This window comes from Plectropomus leopardus, chromosome 10 (genome assembly GCF_008729295.1).
Source record: "Plectropomus leopardus isolate mb chromosome 10, YSFRI_Pleo_2.0, whole genome shotgun sequence".
NCBI lineage: Eukaryota > Metazoa > Chordata > Actinopteri > Perciformes > Serranidae > Plectropomus > Plectropomus leopardus.
In genome coordinates this window covers 30480492-30502349 of record NC_056472.1, presented here as the reverse complement: position 1 = coordinate 30502349, position 21858 = coordinate 30480492, and the positions used below count along the sequence as shown (strand labels likewise).

At 38.5% G+C, this 21858-nt stretch overlaps 1 protein-coding gene across 1 annotated transcript in view; it reads left to right on the top strand.

Annotated features, from left to right (window-relative positions):
* LOC121948713 (nebulin-like) overlaps positions 1-21858 on the top strand; it is an 86779-nt gene that overhangs the window by 32659 nt on the left and 32262 nt on the right. The window contains 45 exon segments of the mRNA XM_042494125.1: positions 928-1239; positions 1343-1546; positions 1693-1797; positions 3029-3136; positions 3249-3560; positions 3643-3846; positions 4656-4760; positions 4878-4985; positions 5087-5398; positions 5904-6107; positions 6274-6378; positions 7258-7365; positions 7470-7781; positions 8915-9118; positions 9223-9327; positions 10295-10402; positions 10499-10810; positions 11420-11524; positions 11688-11786; positions 12113-12214; positions 12329-12436; positions 12539-12853; positions 13190-13294; positions 13638-13742; positions 13840-13944; positions 14043-14150; positions 14270-14380; positions 15064-15261; positions 15888-15992; positions 16155-16259; positions 16353-16457; positions 16553-16660; positions 16759-16872; positions 16972-17169; positions 17347-17451; positions 18021-18125; positions 18220-18327; positions 19156-19263; positions 19385-19492; positions 19587-19691; positions 20010-20114; positions 20206-20304; positions 20406-20510; positions 21335-21439; positions 21542-21646. Of these exon segments, the coding sequence (XP_042350059.1) occupies positions 928-1239; positions 1343-1546; positions 1693-1797; positions 3029-3136; positions 3249-3560; positions 3643-3846; positions 4656-4760; positions 4878-4985; positions 5087-5398; positions 5904-6107; positions 6274-6378; positions 7258-7365; positions 7470-7781; positions 8915-9118; positions 9223-9327; positions 10295-10402; positions 10499-10810; positions 11420-11524; positions 11688-11786; positions 12113-12214; positions 12329-12436; positions 12539-12853; positions 13190-13294; positions 13638-13742; positions 13840-13944; positions 14043-14150; positions 14270-14380; positions 15064-15261; positions 15888-15992; positions 16155-16259; positions 16353-16457; positions 16553-16660; positions 16759-16872; positions 16972-17169; positions 17347-17451; positions 18021-18125; positions 18220-18327; positions 19156-19263; positions 19385-19492; positions 19587-19691; positions 20010-20114; positions 20206-20304; positions 20406-20510; positions 21335-21439; positions 21542-21646 (6582 nt within the window).

Genomic DNA, 21858 nt, shown 5'->3' with positions numbered 1-21858 from the left:
AAAGCTATCTCAGGATACTTTTCAGGTGTAGCAGGTCTAGGTCATACTCTAATTCATACTTTAATTCACAGAGATCCAACAACTGAAATGGTAATTCTCACAAAGAGCAAGCATGTTATGAGTCAGTGGCAAAGAAAAACTTCCTTTTAAGAGGCAGAGACCTCAAGTAGAAATCAGACTCTTTGATGGTCAGCCCAAGAGAGAGGAGAAACAAAGATGCACAGTAACAACAATAATAACACGAATAACTGTACTGACAGAAGAGATATGAGTATTAACAATTACAGTAGTACATATTAAAGAATAATAATTCTAGTAGCAATAATAGCAGTTATAACAGCAGTAATGATAATAGAAGTATGACTAATAATAATAATAATAAAAGTAGCAGTGGGCATCAACGGCATAACGGCAGCAAGTGCTGCCACAATCCAAGAAAATGACATGGCAAGAAAGCCTAATGACTCCTGGGAAGAGGCCAAATTAGTAACATGCTTTATTGCAGCATGAGAGAAAAGAGGAGAGAAGAGGAAAGTGCAACAAAGACTGTCCCCCAGTAGTTGAGGCCTACATATCAGTCTCACTAGGGGCTGGTTTAAAGCAAGCCTGAGCCAGCCCTAAATATAAGCTTTATTAAAGAGGAAAGTCTTGAGAAAAAGAGGAGCTCGGGTTATCTTAGGAAGTCCCCCAGCCGACTAGAGTTATAGCAGCCTTACAAGGGGCTTATTCAAGGCAAGTCTGAGCCAGCCCCAACTATAAGCTTTATCAAAGAGCAAAGTCTTGAGCCTACTTTAAACTGTGGAGATGGTGTCTACCTCTTGAACCAAAACTGGAAGATGGTTCCACAGGAGAGAGGCTTGATAGATGAAGGCTCTGGTTCCCATTCTACTGTTATTCTAATCAATAATTATTTCATTTTTTTTCCAGTACAAGTACCATGAAGGATACCGCAAGCAGGTTGGCCACCACATTGGTGCTCGCTGCGTCCAGGACGACCCTCTGCTCATGCTGGCTCTGAACTCAGCCAAGATTGCCAGTGATGCTCTCTACAAGAAAGACTTCAACAAGTCCAAGACCAAGTTTAACCTACCAGTGGACATGCTGGCCTTCGAACTGGCCAAGAAGAACCAGATTCAGGTCAACCACGCCAACTACATCACCCGCCTCCACAACTGGACTTGCCTGCCAGACTCCAACGATGTCGTCCAGGCCAGAAAGGCATATGACCTGCAGAGTGATGTGAGTGTAACTCCCCGTGCTGATTGGTTTCTTTCAGTCTTGATTTCATTTTCATGCCACCAAGTATGTCTGGAATTTAATTTTGCATTACTTTTATCCACAGGCTGTCTACAAAGCTGATCTGAAGTGGCTCCAGGGCCTGGGCTGGGTCCCCATAGGTTCCCTTGATGTGGAGAAAGCCAAGAAGGCTGCAGAAGTCTTGAGTGAGAGGAAGTACCGCCAGCACCCCAGCACGGTTCCCTTCACCAGCACCACAGATGCCATTAACATTGTGCTGGCAAAAAACAACGCTCTGACCATGAACAAGGTTAGAATTTATGGTTTTATTTGGCAAAGTACAAATGTATTTCGGTGTGAAAGTGCCTATAGTACATAATGGGTATGTTGATAAACAGTGGGATCTCCGAGTCAATAGAATCAAGTTACATTGTAATTATTTGCGGTTTGTTCCAGCATCTCTACACTGAGGCATGGGAGAAGGAAAAGACCAAGCTGCACATCAAACCTGACACTCCTGAGATCATCCTCTCTCAGCAGAATGCTATCAACGTGAGCAGGGTAAGTATAATGATAAGATGGTCCCTGCACATGTTATACTGAAAAGCTTTTCAGAATTAAAGGTGTAGTATGTAAGATTTAGGGGCATCTATTGACAGACATGGAATATTATGTAACAGTTATGTTTTCATTAGAGAGTAATTACCCGAAAAATAAGAATCTTGTTTTTGTTTCCTTAGAATTAGATGTCTACATATGGAGCAGGTCTTCTTTCACAGAGTCCGTCATGTTGTTTTTGCAATAGCCCACAACAAATAATCCATACACTGGGTCTGGATAGCAAAGGCCCCCAGGAACACAGCTTAGCACTGACTCCATTTTTTCTCAGTGTACATTGGTAGTGTTGCAGCGAAAAATCCCCTGTGGCCCAAAAAGCATTTTCCTTATAGACTATAATTATAAAAGAGACGTCTGTTAGACTGTAAACAGGACACCACAAACTGCAAACAAGGTCAATTATGACTCTTTCTATTACGAATCTTTGATCAATGGAGATTTTATATTTGTAAAAGTTTTCTGGAGCCAAGAAAAGCAATTTAGAGAAACACCAAGTCAAGTTGAAAAAAAGAGGGAGAGGTTAGACTTGTTTTTTCTTATTTTGGACTTGATGCCCATGCATTTTTAAATTACAATCTTCATCGGGGCATGGAAAGACAAGTGGCAGCTCACAAATATACCAAGACTGATGTCAGGTGCCAGGCAAACAGAGTAGCACTAGATAATTGCCACAATTGCAATCAATAAATATAAGACATCCCTCTGTCCTGAGACCCTCACAGCAGATAAGTCAAAGCCCCCCCCCCCAAAAAAAAATCTTTAACGGGGAAAACATGACAGAAACCTCAGGAAGACCAACTGAGGAAGAATCCCTCTTCCAAGAGGGACAGACATGCAATAGATGTCCTGTGTACAAAACAGATCAACATAATAAAATTATTGTAATAAAAATGACAATATAACCACTGCGCATATTCAGCGAGCCACATATCAGGGAATTAAACCTACCAGCTAGTAACCATTTTTGGTGTATGTGCCAGAAAAGCAATGGACTCAATAGGCGCCATCCGTTTGAGATCGTCGTCCACTGAATCTTCAGTTGGTTGCAGTCTGCCAAATCACAGAATCACATAGATGCCTCTAAATTCTACACACTAGACCTTTGATTGCCATAATTTTACCTCTAATTGTCAAAACTGTTAACTTAACTTTTCATATCTATCTTACTTTTCAGAAACTCTACAGACAAGGTTTTGAGGCGATGATCAACAAAGGTTATTTCCTCCCTGGGGATGCAATCTCCGTCAAGTCTGCTAAAGCCTCCAGAGACATCGTCAGCGATGTGAGTGACTCATACTGTTCCGAACATGTTACATGATTAGCTTGCTGGTATTCAACATAATGTGAGAGGTGTTGCAGTTATAACATGAAACATTTTCTGCTGATATCATCAGTACAAGTACAAGACAGGATACCGCAGGCAGGTCGGCCACCACATCGGTGCTCGCTCCGTCCAGGACGACCCTCTGATCATGCTGGCTCTAAACTCAGCTAAGATCGCCAGTGACGCTCTGTACAAGAAGGACTTCAACAAGTCCAAGACGAAGTTCCACCTGCCAGTGGACATGCTGAATCTTGAGCTGGCCAAGAAATGTCAGATTCAGGTCAACGATTTCAACTACAGAACTCACCTGCACCAGTGGACATGTCTGCCGGACTCCAATGACGTTGTCCAGGCCAGGAAAGCCTACGACCTTCAGAGTGATGTGAGTCCTCCTGTGGCATGTTCAGCATATCTCAGCATATACCAACTTGTCTTGCTTTACATGTATGTGCTTTTCCAAACAGGCCGTATACAAGGCTGACATGGATGAGGTCATAGGCGTAGGATGGGTCCCCATCGGTTCAATTGATGTGATGAAGGCCAAAAATGCTGCCAAAATTCTCAGCGAGAAAAACTACAGGGTGAAACTCGACGAACAGAAATACACGACCGACATGTCCTCCATACCCATGGTCTTAGCCAAAACAAATGCTGAAATCATTAACAAGGTAAAGGATATCACATCCCTCTTTTACAACGTTTTTGCATTTTTGTTCCATCTTTTCCTGTGGTGTGGTGCATGACAAATTTTAAGTATTTATGATAAGTTTTTATTTGTCCTTGGTTAACGATATTGTTTAAGAAAGTTGTAACAAACATCTCAAACTAATTTCTTAAGCCGTTCTACAGTCCCATGGATCCTTAAAAAGTCTTAAAAGGCATTGAATTCATTAAAGATTAGGCCATAATTGGTATTGAAATGTCTTAAATTAGTCTTTCATAAGTATTAAAAATGTTTGGGACATGGAAGGTCTGAATCCTTTTTTCTTGTGTTGCATTTTACTGTGTCAGAATAATTGGTAACATCTGTCTATCTATCTGTCTATCTATCTATCTATCTATCTATCTATCAATCTGTCTATCTATCAATCTGTCTATCTATCTATCTATCTATCTATCTATCTATCCATCTGTATTTTTTTAACATTTGGTCAAAATTGTCCATAATCACCGTTTTGGTTATTTGGTTTGTTTTGTTATGTCAGTTATTGTAAAATTGGTATTAAATTTCATTCAGAATGGCATTAAAAAGTTTAAGTCCTATTCCTTGAGCGTCACCTTATAGAGCAGGTGCACATTACATATGGGCATAAAATGAAGTATTTAAAGAGATACCCTAAGGACAGTGCTTGAGGTGAAATTATGCAACTTGTTTTTGTTTTTTGTTTTTTTTTTAAAGAAAATGTTAAATAAATATAATTCATGCAACTGACTGGTTTTTACTATTCATGTATTTTTTTTTCTTCTCTCACCACAGAAAAACTACATTGCCGCCTGGGAGGCTGACAAGATTAAGACCCACGTAACACCTGACCTTCCTGAGATTCTGCTTTCCAGAGCCAATGCTTACAACATCAGCCACGTATGTTTTGTCTGTTTTTACTTGAGCGAGCGACCTACATCCATAGTAATGAATATTAGTGTTACAGGCATCATGATTTTCAATTTCATAATGAATCTATTTTCATTTCTCCCTCAGAAAAATTACAGGGAAGGTGTTGAGGCGATGTTCAGAAAGGGCTATAACATGAAAGCCGACGCTATCTCTGTTATTGCCGCCAAACGTGGAAGAGAAATCATCAGTGATGTACGTAATGCACATTAAGATTTCTTTTTTGTTTGATATTGACTTGTGCTTATTTGTGCAGTATTCTGTTAATTATCATCTCAATGTTTCTCTTTGCACAGTACAAGTACAAGACAGGCTACCGTAAGCAGGTCGGCCACCACATCGGTGCCCTCAGCGTCAATGACGACCCTCTGATCGTGCTGGCTCTGAACTCAGGCAAGATCGCCAGTGACGTTCTGTACAAGAAGGACTTCAACAAGTCCAAGACCAAGTTCCACCTGCCAGTAGACATGCTGAATCTTGAGCTGGCCAAGAAATGCCAGATTCAGGTCAATGATTTCAACTACAGAACTCACCTGCACAACTGGACCTGTCTGCCGGACTCCAACGATGTCGTCCAGGCCAGAAAGGCGTACGACCTGCAGAGTGATGTGAGTAATAAGAAATTTTTTAGACTTTGTTTGGTGACGACTGCAACATGGTGTCTGTAACTCCTTAAAGAAGTCTTAAAATGTTTTAAATTAAAATTTTCTAACTAAATAGTCAATAAATAGTCATAAATTTCAAATTTGTGATGTCTTAAATACCACAAACATTTTTTAAAAATTAAATGTATTCATGTGTAAGTTCTTTTTTCTTCTTCACAAAATTATTTAAATGTTTACTTAAGTATTTTTCAAATTGGACCCTTCTTTACCCATGATTTTGAAGTCACAAATTGGAACATTTTTTCAAAATGGAGTTTATATTCTGTATGGTGTGTCAGAAAAATAACTCCTTCTGAGTCTCTCGTTCCTTTTGGTAACAAAAATGACCTTGAAAAGGTCTTTAAAAGCTTTAAACTATAAGCGTCTGGCACCTGTTTTCCTTTTTTTAATTTTTATTTTAAAAGAATCAATGTGACTCCCTTTTTTTTTCTCCCGCTGTGACTCGCAGGCTGTTTACAAGGCCGACATGGAATGGATCAAGGGAACAGGTTGGGTGCCAATTGGTTCGATTGATGTGGAGAAAGCCAAGAAAGCAGCAGAGATCCTGAGCGACAGGAAGTACCGTCAGCATCCCAGCAATTTCAAATTCACTGCCAACACAACTGACATACCATATGCCCTCGCTCAGGCCAATGCCCATACCATGGACAAGGTACATAGCACATGTTTGTTTTTTTTAATATGCTGAAAGTGTTATAACAAATATTTGGCTAAATGTTTTTATTTGACACTAAAGGCAAAAGTTGTGTTTGCTAATAATAATAATCTTCCATGACTCGGATAAAGCCATGTTTCTCTTGTTAATCTGCTGTTTACAGAAAGCGTACACCGCTGCCTGGGATCAGGATAAGATCAATATTCACGTCATGCCTGACACCCCAGAGATCGTCCTGGCCCAGCAGAACAAACTCAACACCAGCCGGGTAATTAAGTGTCTCTTTATGTCGTAATGTAACTAATTAGTACAATTATAATATCAGTTACTTGCTTTTCATATCTTTATTAGTTAATTTTGCCAAAGTGTGAAGAATTTATGATTATGGAAAGTTATTGTTGACTTTTTAAGCACATTTAGTCTAAAGGAAGCTGTCTGCTCTATATGTACTGGTATTTGGTATTACTGGTGCAGTGCCAGTTTAAAACATGCGTGTTGGGAACAGCGTGCTCGCTTGATTTGTGGTATCTGTTGCAGATTTTTTCAAGAACAACTCATTCCAACAACTTCATTCTCAACACTTCCCTTAAATGGTGCAAGTGCATCAAAATAATTTATAAATGTTGACACAAAATCATGACTATTTGTTATGTTTTTTAAACTAGAAGGATTTTCAAGCTAAATTTATCAACAACCGCTTGCGTATCTTCTCTCTAACAGATTTTTCTAAGAGTGAATTAAATATTTGGGGACATTTTAATATATAAGAGTGAATTTATTGAATTGTAATTTTGAAATTATGAAAAAGACATTTTTTTTACAAACTTAATATTTCAGTATAACCAAAAGGAGACCATTGACATGTGAAGTAATTTTTGAGACACTACACTTTATGAGAGTAAAGTTATTCAATATTTTTATAAATTTTGTTTTAGTGTTGCATTTAACCAGGAATACTCCTACTGAGATTCAGAACCTATTTCACAATACACCTGCCACGTACTGAAGTAAATTGGATGAACGGTTCTTGAAATATACTAAAGAGCAACAGACAGACTGACAGAGATTCCTCTCCTTATAGTTAGATGGTATACAGCTCACAGCATATATATCAGACGCCCTAACAGTCTAATTCTTGCTTCCCCAGAAATACTATCATGAAGGCTTCTGGGACACCATCAACAAAGGCTACTTCCTTCCCAAAGACGCAATTTCTGTTTTGGCCGCCAGAGCCTCCAGAGACATCGTCAGTGATGTAAGTGTCTTTATCTTTCTTCACAAGCTGAACTCTTCTGCAGCAATTTATAATTTCACTGCAATGATCCATATCATGAAAATATTTCCATCTCAAAATTTCAGTACAAATACAAAGCCGGTTTCCGCAAGCAATGCGGCCATCACATCGGCGCCCTCAGTGTTAAAGACGACCCGCTGATTATGTTGGCCGCCAACGCAGCCAGGATCTCCAGTGACAACATCTATAAGAAGGACTTCCACAAGACCAAGACCAAGTACAACCTGCCCGTGGACATGCTGACAATCGAACTGGCCAAGAAATGCCAGAATCAAGTCAACGACTTCAACTACAGAACTCACTTACACCAGTGGACCTGCCTGCCGGACTCCAACGATGTGGTCCAGGCCAGAAAGGTCTACGACCTACAGAGCGACGTAAGTAGTTCATGTGGAGTGAAACAGGCTTGTAGAGAGTTAATGAAGTAAAAGCAGATTATTTGGGGTTTGTTGTAAACTCTAAACTTACTCCTTTTTTATACACCGAAAAGTATCATTACCAAAACGGAGTTTGCCTTAACCCCCTATGGTACACACAATGATGCCAGTTGGTAAAAAAATTTTTATAATGTTGTTTTTTCATTAAATAGTCTAAGTCTAACATTCCAAATAAAATAGGAGAACAAAATAATAATAATAATAAAAAAAAGCAATCAATGCTCATCGGATATATTCAGTAAACAAACATAAGTATTTCATATCCGAAAAGGAGTACAAGGAAGTGAATACTTATCAAATCCTATCCCCGTTTTTCAATTTTATAAAAAAAAAAAAGTTTATTTTAAACATGAATATTCCTAATTTCTGCCCCAATATTAACCATACACACCTTGATCTAATCAAGTAAATATAATTTAAGGAAATTAAAAAGTCAGGTTAGGTTTTCATTAACATATGCCGATGCTTCAATTGTGAATCTGTTTTTTTCTCATGATTATAAAATGACAGTAAAAGGCCTTTTTAGACCATTTTTTGGAGAGTCAGAGTTGAACCGAGCAAAGAAGGCCCCAAAAACATGGCATCCAGAAAGTCATGTTCGTTTCTTCAGGGCCCTGGTTCTTTTTTTAAAGTACTGCCACACAGCTGAGGGGTGTTGGAGTCTGTATGTTTGTTAAATTGATCGTCTTATATTTTGGTCTTCAATTTCACTTTTTTTTTCCTGTATTTTATTGCATATATTGTATTTTTGTATAGTGTTACCACAAGTTTAGTAATCCTATGCTTGCTGTCTTAATTATTAAAACCTAAACGAGTATGCATTGCATCAACTTTACATTTTATACATGATGCAATATTTTATGCATTTGTCCTTATCAAATAAACAAGTAAATAATTAAAATAAATAGATTTTCAGTTCACTCCCGACATTTTGAACGTATAAATTTATCCAACAAAGTTGATGAAAATCTCCTCACCCATTTTTCTGAGACATCCTGCAGTCTGACAAATACAACACCAACAAGAACAACAACATAATGGTGTTGGGGTTAAAAATCATATTTGTTTTTTAGGCCGTCTACAAAGCTGATCTGGAGTGGCTGAGAGGATGCGGCTGGTCACCACAGGACTCTGTGGACGTCCTCAAAGTTAGACATGCTCAGACTATCATCAATGAAAGGCTGTACCGCCAGCCCCCGAGCACCGTGAAGTTCACCAGTGTGGTCGACCTCCCGGCTATTGTCTTGTCCAAGCAAAACGCTGACAACCTCAGTGGTGTGAGTATGAACACATTCTGGCGCACTAAATGTTCTCTTTAGCGGATTTAAAACACTAAATGTTTTGTGAAATTATTTTTTGTCTTTGTTTTTCTGTTTGACAGTGGAAATACAGGGAAGTCTGGGATAAGGACAAGCTCACCATTCACATACCACCCAACAACCCCGCCGCTGAACTGGCAAAGGCCAACGCTGTCAACATCAGCAATGTAAGTTTGGATTTTTACAAGCGCCGTAGCAGCCGTCTGCCTGTGTTGAAGTTCTTAAAACTTAACACAAATTGTATAAAGATTGTATAAAGTGTATAAAGATCTAGGGCCTCGTGCAGCAATGTTCTCTTAAATATTTTTCTATTTTCTCTTTATTTTCTGGTAAGAGAAAATATAATAGAATTCAACTCCAGATTCATCAAACGCTCTTAACCATCCAAATCTACTCTTACTCAGGTGTGCTCAATGCTGAATCCCACTTGATCATGAGTTTACTATTACTCATAGGTAACCCCTGCAATCTTATTTTTAAACTGGATTTTACATTTTTAAATTATTTAGTATTTAATTACATGTTATATGTCATCTCTCTACTCTTTTAATATAAATCTTTATCCTTTATTTTATTTTTATGTTTAATTGTTTTGTAAATGACTTTTAATTGCCCTGTTGTATGAAATGTGATATACAAACAAAGCTGCCTTGCCTATGATATGATGATATTTATAAAAATAGTGGAGTAAAAAGTGTAATATTTCCCTCAGAAGCGTAGTGGAGTAGAAGTGGAAAATGGGATGAGATTAAAATACTGAAGTTACTTAAAAATTCCTCACATTTGTACTCAATACTATCCCCTAATATATCCCCCCCTTTTTTTTTCCTCAAATGTAAAACTTGTTTTTTCTTGCACTATGCAACAATTTTTGGCCTGTGAACATGAGAGGTTTTTCTCTTAACTTAATCAGTGTGCTCTTGACCACTTGTACAATTTTCTCTCACCTAAGAGAAAAACAAAAAATTGGTGAATCCCAAAAATCAATTGGTACTAAGCAAAAATAAGAGAAAATTTGTTCATGTATCATTTTTTTGCCATAGGCCCGTAGTTTGTTACAATAATTTCTGTGAATTTGATCTGCTGACACTCTGTCATTCTGTCTTTTTGATCGTATTTTCTTGCTCTGTGCAGAAACTGTACACAAAGGCATGGGATGACCAGAAGGCCAAAGGCTACAATATCAAGGAGGATACTATTTCCGTGCTGAAGGCCAGGGCTTCCAGAGATATCATCAGCAACGTAAGAATGAAATCTAGATAAGATAACAACATAACAGATTCCTAAATGAGATACTTTCTGGCTCTTCATCAACATTTAATTTCTACTCTCTTTTAGTACAAGTACCATGAAGGATACCGTAAGCAGGTCGGCCACCACATCGGTGCTCGCTGTGTCCAGGACGACCCTCTGATCATGCTGGCAATGAACTCAGCCAAGATCGCCAGTGACGCTCTGTACAAGAAGGACTTCAACAAGGCCAAGACCAAGTTCCACCTGCCAGTGGACATGCTGAATCTTGAGCTGGCCAAGAAATGTCAGATTCAGGTCAACGATTTCAACTACAGAACTCACCTGCACCAGTGGACATGTCTGCCGGACTCCAACGATGTGGTCCAGGCCAGAAAGGCGTACGACCTGCAGAGTGATGTGAGCAATGAGACATATTCAGACTGTTTGGTGACGACTGCAACATGGTATCTGTAACTCCTTGAAAAGTCTTAAAATGTATCCAATTTATTTAAAAATAAATAAATAGCAGGCCTTGAAAATTAAATTAAATTTGTGAAGTCTTAACCCTTTAAATCCTGGATTGGCATTAGTTTTTTCATGTACTGTGTTCAAACAGCTTTGACAAGTATTTGAACCTTTAAAATGTCAACAAATTGGTTTGATTTCCTTCAAAAACAAGGAAAAAAATGGATTCAGCAACTCAACTGCAAATCAAATCAGTTAAAGGTGACCTGAAAATTACCTTAAAAAAGAAAGAGAGAGAAAAAAAATATGGAAAATCATTAAATAACTTATATAATAGGCTTTTAAAAGTCACAATTAAAAAGAAAATACCAAAAAATTAGATACCCGCTGCAGCATTTTAGAATACCAATATATTTTATGGATATTGGTATCGAAACAACTCTAATATAAACTGCATACTTCTATTTTATCATTGTAACATTGTGATTATTGTCTGTATCCTGTTTATCTTTAATGTCATGAAAACATAAACATAAACACGTGTTTGTTTTTCCTCCACAGGCTGTGTACAAAGCTGATCTGGAGTGGTTGCGTGGATGTGGATGGATGCCACATGAGTCTGTGGAGGTTATGAAGGTGAAGAACGCGCAGAAGATCCTGGCTGATGTAAGTCTGACCACAATTTGACTTTTACTTGTGAAATCTCAGACATTCATATCCATTGGTTTTAAACATATCTATAAATGTATTTAAATCTGACAAAATGCATGCAAAGTAATTTGCAGAATTATTGTTCTCATATGTCTCACATATTCTCGCTGTTTTACAGAGAGGCTACCGTATCAAGTTGGATGAACAGCAGTTCATGGTTCCATCTGACAGAATCGACATTGTCCGTGCCAAGAATGCTGCTGAGGTCCTCAACGAGGTGAGGAGGACTCTACCACTATCCAGACATTGTTTGGAATTTTTTAGGGCAGCCACAGCCGCTGTGTGGACGCAGCCACTGTGTGGACGCAGCCACTGTGTGGACGCAGCCACTGTGTGGACGGTTGCTCAGTGATAAATGTGGCCATTAGCAGAACTTAAATGTCCGACAGCCAGCTCCAGTGCGGAAATGTCCGACAGCCCACCTTAGCATGGACATATCCAACAGCCCGTTCCAGCATATTATTGTTAAAAAATAGTGCCAATAACAGTTTTTTAGGTTCTTTTTTTTTTGGTAACTGAATTTTGACTTTGTCACCTGCTTAGGCCAAGTATCGTGAGGCCTGGCATAAGGACAAGACCAAGTACACACTTGTGGAGACTCCAGTTCTCGTCACGGCCAGAGAGGTGGCTAAGAACGTCCACCCGGTAAGATTTCTCCTCATGCTCAATTCAGTAGTGCCAAAGTTCTGCTCTGTTATTATCAGCTTGATCAGCAATGCATCGTCATAAACCTGTAATATCTGTTTTCATCTGTTGCAGCATCTGTACACCAAAGCTTGGGATTCGGTCAAAGCCACAGGTTACTTTATGCCTGGAGATGCCGTACCAATCAAGCAGTGCATCCACACGACCAAAGTGCAGAGTCAAGTGAGTAGTAGACAAAGTTGCATCCTTACATTAAAAGAATATGTAGCTGATTTAACTGAGAGCCTGGCGGTATTGAAATAATGATTTTTGTCTGTCCTGCAGCATAATTACCATGAAGGATACCGTAAGCAGGTTGGTCACCACATCGGAGCCCTCAGCGTCCAGGACGACCCTCTGCTCATGCTGGCTCTGAACTCAGCCAAGATTGCCAGTGACGCTCTGTACAAGAAGGACTTCAACAAGTCCAAGACCAAGTTCCGCCTGCCGGTGGACATGCTGCAGTTTGAACTGGCTAAGAAATGCCAGAGACAAGTCAATGATGACCTGTACAGAACCGGCCGCCTGCACCAGTGGACTTGTCTGCCAGACCAGAACGACGTCATCCAGGCCCGCAAGGCCTATGACCTCCAAAGTGATGTGAGTGTTAATCACACCAACCTAGGACGTCTTAATCATACCCATAGAATGAATTGTCTTAATAATTGGGCCTAGTATGTTTTATATTTTATTTGATTTTTTAACTCTTAGGGCCTGCTTTCATATTACACACACTCGTATCACTCTGCACACAAAATAAGTTAAAAAATATTATACATTTATATTATTTTCTACTTAAGTTGAGTTGATTTTTTTAACCAACCTCAGTTCTAATCATAAATATTAAATATTCATTAATTTTCAGAATTTTTACCCTTTGAATGCCAGGTTTTTGTCAGGATGCCACCATGTTTTTATCTTGCTTTCTGTCCTCAGAATGTGTACAAAGCTGATTTGGAGTGGCTCCGTGGCTGCGGCTGGATGGCAGCCGACTCTGTTGACCACGTTAAGGTCAAGAAGGCCCAGGAGATTCTCAATGAGGTATGTTTACTGTATTGCACTCAGTCTTTCATTCGGCTATTTTTCTTTCAGCACATTTTGCCGCCTTTTGTGTTGCTGGTTATGACAATGAATTTGTCAAGTTATTATTATAAGTTGTTATATTATTAGTTAACTGTGTCTTATAACGTGTCCTTGAGTGCTTTGAAAGGCGCCTATAAATAAGACTATTATAATTCTAATTATTCTAATTATTATTATTATGATAATTGTTTGTAGCAGTAGAAGTAGTAGTAGTAGTAGTAGTAGTAGTAGTAGTAGTAGTAGTAGTAGAAATACTAGTGTTTTGTTGAGTCTCACCTCAGTGTTGTGTTTTCACTTGCAGAGACTCTACAAGAAGAACGCCCAAGAATGCTTTGGAAAATTCACCCTGATCGTGGACCGCCCTGAAATTCTGTTGGCGAAGATGAACGCCGCCAACCTCAGTGACGTATGTAAAAAACCTCACATTTTTTCAATTTCAAGAAGCACAGAACCACGCAGCAACAAAATCAAAATCTAAATTCTTTTGATTCTTCCTCCTGTAGCTGAAGTACAAAGAGACCTTCAATGCAGAGAAGGGTATTTACATTGGCTCAGAGGACACTCCTCAGCTCGCCCACAGCAGGGAGGTGTCTAAGATCATCAGCGAGGTAATGTAAAACATTTTATTATTTCATTAATTTGTGATATTTATTGATTGTTAATCACATTTTGTCATAAACTTTGAGCCCTCTTTGTGTGATTTCAGAAACTCTACAAACAACATTGGGACGAGTCGAAGGCCACAAGCTACCAGCTGGACCACCAGTACATCCCACTACTCAGCGGCAAGAAGGGCAGGGAGATCGCCAGTGATGTGAGCATCAAACTCATCTTCATACAATAGAAGTCGATGGGGATTAGCTCATGGAATCATGTTTTTTTTCTTACAAAAGTAAATAAAATTGAGTTTTTTCTAATTCTGAATCCTACCAGGTCAAGTACAAGGATTCCCATGAGAAGGCCAAGGGTCACTACATGGCCGGCACCCTGGTGGACTTCCCTGAGGTGATGCGCTGTGGATCACAGGAGAAGAACAAGGGACTGGTAAGATATTGGTTTGTTTGTTGTTGTTTGTTTATTGTTTGTCCATTTATTTCATACACATCAAGGCATCTAAAAACCTTTGCAAGGCATGATGAAAGCAAAGTTGTTGTTTTTTTTTAAAAAATTAATGATATAGGTATAACTGCACTGCATTTTACAGATTAGAATATATTCAGTGAACTATGAAAGCCTTTTGTAAAAAAAACAAAAAAAAAAACATTTTTAAGCATTCCTAACACTACTTTGACTAGATTTTAGGATTTACATTTTCTAGAATCCATGCAAAAATCTTTATGTGTAAAGTAACTAATAAGTAAAGCTGTTTGCATCTTATGCAGCCTTTCAAGCTCTTTCAAAAAGCCAGCATGCAACTAGCAAGAAAACAAAACAATAACAAACAAAAAATAGAACAAGAAAACAACAAAAAATAGCAAAAATAGCAAAAATAGCAACAACAGCACCAAATGAAAAGACAGATACAAATTTAAATTAAGAAAGAAATTAAATAAATTAAAAAGAGGGGTTAGTCTTGCAGATTGTAAACTTGCTATCTTCCTGTAGCAAGTGAATTTACAGCATGTGGCAATGCAAGATAATAATCCACATAAGGTTTATTTTGGCCAATCTGTTTCACAAAGGTAATGATATGTTAGTAACTTTCCATGATATGCATGTCTTCACAGAGACTTTACCACAAGGACTACCACCAGACCAAGACAAAGACCCACATCCCACCTGACATCATCGCTAACTTGGTTGCTAAGCGGTGCCAGGACATGCTGAGTGACGTCCTCTACCGCACCTACCTGCACCAGTGGACCTGCCACCCAGAACAGGAGGACGCCATCCGTGCCCGCAGGACCAACGAGATTCTTAGTGATGTACGTCCCTCTTCAGGGCAGTGGATACAAAAACTGTTTTGACATTTTGTATTAGATATCCAGGGCAGTGTACTCAAAATAATCATTTTTATATGTATATTGAGTTATGTTTAGTTATTATGAAAGCAAATCTTGGAGATTTTTAATGTTACTGCAGTTTTTTTGACAAACAGCTCACATCACAAGACAAACCTGCATAACATGAGAGATCAGCGTGATATACAGTGCACACTTTAACACATTTATGTGTCTGGAAGTAGGACATTGTACAAAAACTCAGATGTTCTCTCCATATTTGGCACATAATTTTCATGGTGAACAACAGGTCGCTCTATAATGCAAACTGTCGTTTTATAATCCCTCACAAGCTCTCACATCTTGTACTGATGGTTTGTTTTCAAAAACACACAAGTAAAAAGGCTATGCAGTTATTCTTAATTACACTCCAAAATTATGTAATACCCCACCAAGAGCAATTAGAGATGCCTTTTTTATTGTCTAATATTGTCTTTTTATTGTCTTATTTTGTTGTCCTTTGAGCTGAGCTAGCTTAGTGCTCTATGAATTAAGTTTCTTATTTCTTTTATTGTTATGATTAAGTGCTTTTTACTATTATCATTCAATAGGTGTATTACAAGGATGACCTGAACTGGATGAAGGGTATGGGCTGCTACGCCTGGGACACGCCAGAGATCCTGCGTGCCAAGAAGTCCTATGAGCTGCAGAGTGAAGTGAGTAACGACATGGAAGATCAGAGGAGACCTTTAGAAATGTTTAATTTTCATTGGAGATGTTATTTTTCTTTCTTTCTTTCTTTCTTTCTTTCTTTCTTTCTTTCTTTTTTTGTTATTTATAGAAGCATTTAGAAAACATTGTAATATCTTCCCTTACAGCTTAAATATAGAGACGATGCCAAGAAAGAATTCAACAACTACTCCATTGTGACCGACACCCCGGCTTATGTGACTGCTGTGCTGGGCCACACGTGGGCCAGTGATGTGAGTGACCTCAACTTTCAAAAGCATGTATACAAAATGTTTGAGTTTAAATCACCTCATTTTGTGCATTAATTAAACAATTGCAATTAACAGCTCAACTACAGGGAGGCGTATCACAAGGAGAAGCACCTGTATACCACTGTCCTGGACACCTACGACTACGCCAGGTGCCACAACTTCAAGCTCTTCTTCAGCAACGTACGTGAACATGAACATTTCTCCATTTTAGTCGATTAAAGGTTCGTAAACGCCATGTTCACACGCAATATGTGGATAATGTTTTCTTTCAACAGAAAAACTACAGTGCCGCCTGGGACAAAATCAAAGCCACCAGCTACCAGATTCCACACGACTCAAACGCCCTGCAGCACGCCAAGCAGCAGAAGATCATCCTCAGCAGCGTGAGTACAACTTCTGTTGATTTCACTCCATCTTATTACTGTGCTGAGTTTGATTGTTCACCTTTAAAAGACAACATGTATCCTGTTGTCCACTTCAGGTGAAGTACAAGGAGGATTATGAGAAGTTCAAGTCCCTGTACAGTCTGCCCAAGTCTCTTGAGGACGATCCCGCCACTGCTCGCTGTGTCAAAGCTGGAAAGCTGGTCCTGGATGTAAGTTCAGTTTGTTTAATCTCCTACATGTCTGCATGTTTGTGCATTCAGTACATAATGTGAGAACTAAAAAGAACCTTCTGTTGTCCGTGTTTTTAGCGTCTGTACCACGAGAACTATGAGAAGACCAAGGCCAAGAACCACATCCCACCAGACATGCTGGAGATCCTGTCTGCCCGCAACACTCAGGCCACCGTCAGCGGGATCCACTATCGCAAGTATCTGCACCAGTGGATCTGCCTCCCTGACATGCAGGTGTACGTCCAAGCACGCAAGGTCAACGAGCAGCTCAGTGACGTGAGTACTGGGTACAAGTAAGAATATCAGCAGAAGACTTATAGCTCATAAAGTCTCAAGTCTCAAATCAAGTTTTTGGCAACAGCAAAAGCAACAGACATCCACTTGTTATATTGTAATACTAACACATCTGCCAGGGACATTTAATGTGTATGCTTTGCTGTGTTCTTTCCTCAGATCTTCTACAAGGATGACCTGAACTACCTGAGGGGCATCGGCTGCTACGCCTGGGACACGCCCGAGATCCTCCGTGTGAAGCACGCTGGTGATCTTCAGAGTGAGGTAAGCCCCTCCAATATATGCTCCCCTTTATTTTACATGCTCTTCAGTGAATTGATTTAAAACTATAGGCACAAGGTAGATTTATTTTATTTGTTTATTCATTTATTTTTAAATGTAGTTTTAAATTCTTGCCGTTGTTTACAATTTCCTGTCAATTTAGTTTAGTTCAGTTTAAAGTAAATCCAATACGTAAAAAAAACGTAGCAAAAAGAAAAAGAGAAAAAAATAAAATATAAAGAGGAAAGTACTCAAGATGAATTCCAGAGATGAGGACCTCTAAACTTCATGAAAAATTGATGACTGATAGCATGACAATAAGGTAAATAAAAAATCCTTTGGGCGCCTCATTAAAAAGGTGTGAATGTCTGATTATAAAGGGAAAAAAATACTAAATGTATCTGGAAGGTCTTGCTTGTGATTTATGAATTTAAATAGAAACATACGTTAAAAGAGTACAAGACAACCTTTTTTTCTTTGTTATGAGCTTCTCTTCTTTTCTCCAGTAAATCCTTTATGAACTCTCATACTCAACTCTAATCACTTTGTCCTTTGTCTTTTTTAAATCCCAGAACAAGTACAGAGCCAAAGGTATCGAGTCTTTCAAGGATTACTCAGTGGTGACGGACACTCCAGTGTACGAGACATCCAAGCAGAACTCTGTGAACCTGAGCGACGTAAGCGACGTTCTTGACAGTGTTGGCTATTTTTTGTCCATATTTCATTTCATAGCAAATAATCATGTCTTGTTTTGCTTCTGTCTTCATCCAGCTGCACTACCGCTACGATTACAACGCCAACATCAAGGGCACCAACACCGCTCCTGCTGTTACTGTCGACACCGAGAGGGCACGCATGGCGAACTACATTCAAAGCGATGTAAGATGGTATTCCTAATATTCAGCATGACTGTATAGACGCTGTGAAAACTGTATGAATTTTTCTTTTACAAATTCTGAATAGGATGAGGACCATGCACATTCACGTTTTTAAAAAGTACAAAATATGATTTCTCAATTAAACATCAGAGGTTTAAGTCAAAATATCCCTTCAGTTTGATATAGACACCAGTTCCAAAGCTTAAACATTAACATTTTTTAATATCTTTCCTATTTCAGGCTCTAGAATGACTAACATTTTCTAAAGTTCATCTAAAACATTGTGAGCAAATTGTTGTCTGATTTCATAATGTAATTTTCCCTTTATTGGTAAAATTTGATATTTAAAAAAAATGTTTTAAAACTTATTATTATCATCAGTGGACATGAATTGTATCTCCAATTATAGATTGACTCTGTTCATGCTATATTTCAAATACATCATATAAGTTTGAATATTTGCAGTGGCTATGTGATAGTAATACACATAGCCATCTTGGACATAACGTCAAAGGTGTCACATCGTCACACTCTGTTGATAGGGTTAGTTCCGTTTTTTGAATGTTTTAAACTAAAATTATTTCCAGATCTTACATAATGCACCTTTCATAGCAGCCAGGTTGTCATGGAGGGTACCAATCTTACTCATATCGTGTGGCTTAACTGAAAAATACAGCTGTGTGTCGTCAGCGTAGAAGTGGTAATAATAACTCGGTTTCATTTGGGATTTTGGCCTTATTTTGTTCATGAAGTTTGTGTGTTTCTGTGCATCTTTATACTGTATGTTTTTCAAGCTTAAATGCATCATGTCTCTCCCCATTGTCCACAGAACTGGTACAAGGAGGCCAATAAGGGCTTCATGCCCACTGGTTACTCTCTGCCCCACGACACCCCGCTCATCAAGCAGGCTAAGATGAACAGTGTTGTCACCAGCAATGTAAGTACTGCAGCTATCGCAGATCATCCAATTACACCGTTCTCTTGAAGGCAATTAAACCTTTTTGCCAGTCTGGTTTTCATGTTACTGAAACATAAACATTTTCATTTTGTCACGGTAGGTGAAGTACAAGGAGGCTTACGAGATGACAAAGGCAAAGTCCTACACTCTTCATCCAGAGGGCGTCAACTTCGTCAGCGCAAGGAAGGCCAACAAGATCACCAACAACGTAAGATAACACACAGCTGCAGTTGTTGATACCACACACATCAGTGACACTTTTACCGTGTAAAATCGATATGTTGTCTTCTTTTCTCCCCCAGCGTCTGTACCGGGAGGACTACCACAAGACTAAGGACAAGATCCACACAACCTACGACACCCCCGAAATCAAACAAGTCAAGATGAACCAGACGAATCTCAGCGAGGTACAGAAGCATTTTCGTTATTTTTTTCAGAGTATTGCATAAATTCATGCAGTTGCCAGTTTTTTTGCTGTTGATTGCAGAAAGTTACACATTTAGTACCATTGGATCTGTCTTTAACCAGCATACACCTCTTTTTTTTCTTTTTAAATATATTTTAAAAATAAAAAAACATATATATATGAAATAAAATCTATTTAAAATAAAATAACAGAATTATTTTCACGCAATACATGTTGTTCCTGTCCCTGTTTTTATTCAAGTAGTGGAATACAATAGTTTTTCTATTCATGCCATCTTTTTGTTCTCTTCTCGTCACAGTTGTGCTACAGAGAGAAATACTACAATACCAGAGGCCAGCTGATCTCTTTGCCCATTACGCCCGAGCTGATGCACTGCCACCACGTCAATGAGATCACCAGCGAGGTACGGCAAAAAAAAAAAAGTTTGATTTTGAAATTTTCACAACACATACTTTATCAACAATTGTTTGTTAAAAACCTTTTTGTGTTTTTAGCTGAAATACAAAGAGGATCTGACATGGCTGAGAGGCATTGGTTGCTTCTTGTACGACACCCCTGAGATGATCCACGTCCGTAACATCAACAAACAGAGGGTAAGTGTTTTCATATGGATGGAATAACAAATTATATCAGTGTAAAATTCCTGCAGTGACATTGTGATAATTTATCGGCCTATCTTAACTATCCTTCATAGATCACCTACCCAGTGGAGGCCAAGAAGAACCTCGCCAACTTCTCCGTGGTCCTGGACACACCAGAGTATAAACGCGTGACTGAGCTCAAGACCCACATGAGCAACGTGAGTCTTTTTCCCCAAACACACTCCATCATGTTGTATGAGTAGCCCACTTTGTTAACCCTTTGAAACCTGGATGGACGTCAGTGTCTTGTGTTACATTCAGACATCTTTCACAAGTGGTTTGACCTTTGAAACCTGAGCAAAGTGGTTTTATTTTTGTTTTTTTAACATTGCTAAAAAGACAACAAGCAACCTGGAAGGGATGTCATTGGTTAAAAAAGAGAGAGAAATATTAAAAAATAATTGTAAGAAAATATTTTTTTAATTCTAATCTTATATTTAAAGTTAATCACTTTTTTTCAAGCCATTTCCTTTATTGTTATTATTATTTATTTTTTGTTTGTTTGTTTTGTTCTGTTTTACCATTAGTCTTACTCTTTTTTATGTGCTAATTTGGGGTAATTTCTTGTAAAGTTGGACATTGCCTTATACTATTTTGATTTGAGATTAAGCCAATTTGTTCAGGTTTCAAGGGTTTTAATAGTTTGCAGAATATCCTAAGGTTTTTGTTTTTAGAAAAATATTGTAGAGCCCGTTCAAAACAGCCTTCTCAAAACTGCTCATCCAAAGAAGAACCGAGGCTCAGTTATAGATTTATTATGATTAGTTTTTTAAAAAAGATTGACTTTAATCATTGTTTTAATACCTTCGGAAAGTGTGAAGTAGATCGAATGAACGGTCCTTGAGATATGTGAAGGATACACATACATATAGAGATATTTTGCTTTATTGTCAGACTGTGTGAATTCTGTCAGAAAATACATATTGTGACAGACAGGACTGAGTTTTTGGGTTGACTTTTTTTGCTTCTTCTATATTTCCAGCTGATCTACAAAGCCCAGAGCAAAGAGGAGATGGCTAAGGTCACCACCACTGTGGACTCTGTGGACATCAAGAGAGCCAAATGGGCCCAGCAGCTGACTAACAAGGCAAGTTCAGACACAACAGCACTCAATAAATGATTTTTTAAACACAGATTTACTTTGTTTCACTAATAATCTAATGAGTATTTCATCTGTTTCTCTCTACAGTACCAGTACACTGATCTGGCCAGTAAGGAAAGATGTCATTTCACTCCAGAAAGTGAGACTCCACACATGGACCATGCTCGGAAAATGAAAGTGATCTACAGTGATGTAAGTCCTCCTTATTTATTTTGTATTTTGGTTTCCTTACTGTTTATCAGCTGTCATCTCTGTTGAAATTAAAGGAGTATATCTTAGCAGTTTTTGTATTTTTATTCAGTGACATTTTGTATCTGGCTTACTGTGATAGAACAGGAATTACTAGAAGTGCTGTCAGTGAGCTCAGACATCCAAATGTTGTAACAAGTCTCTTCTGTTGTGTT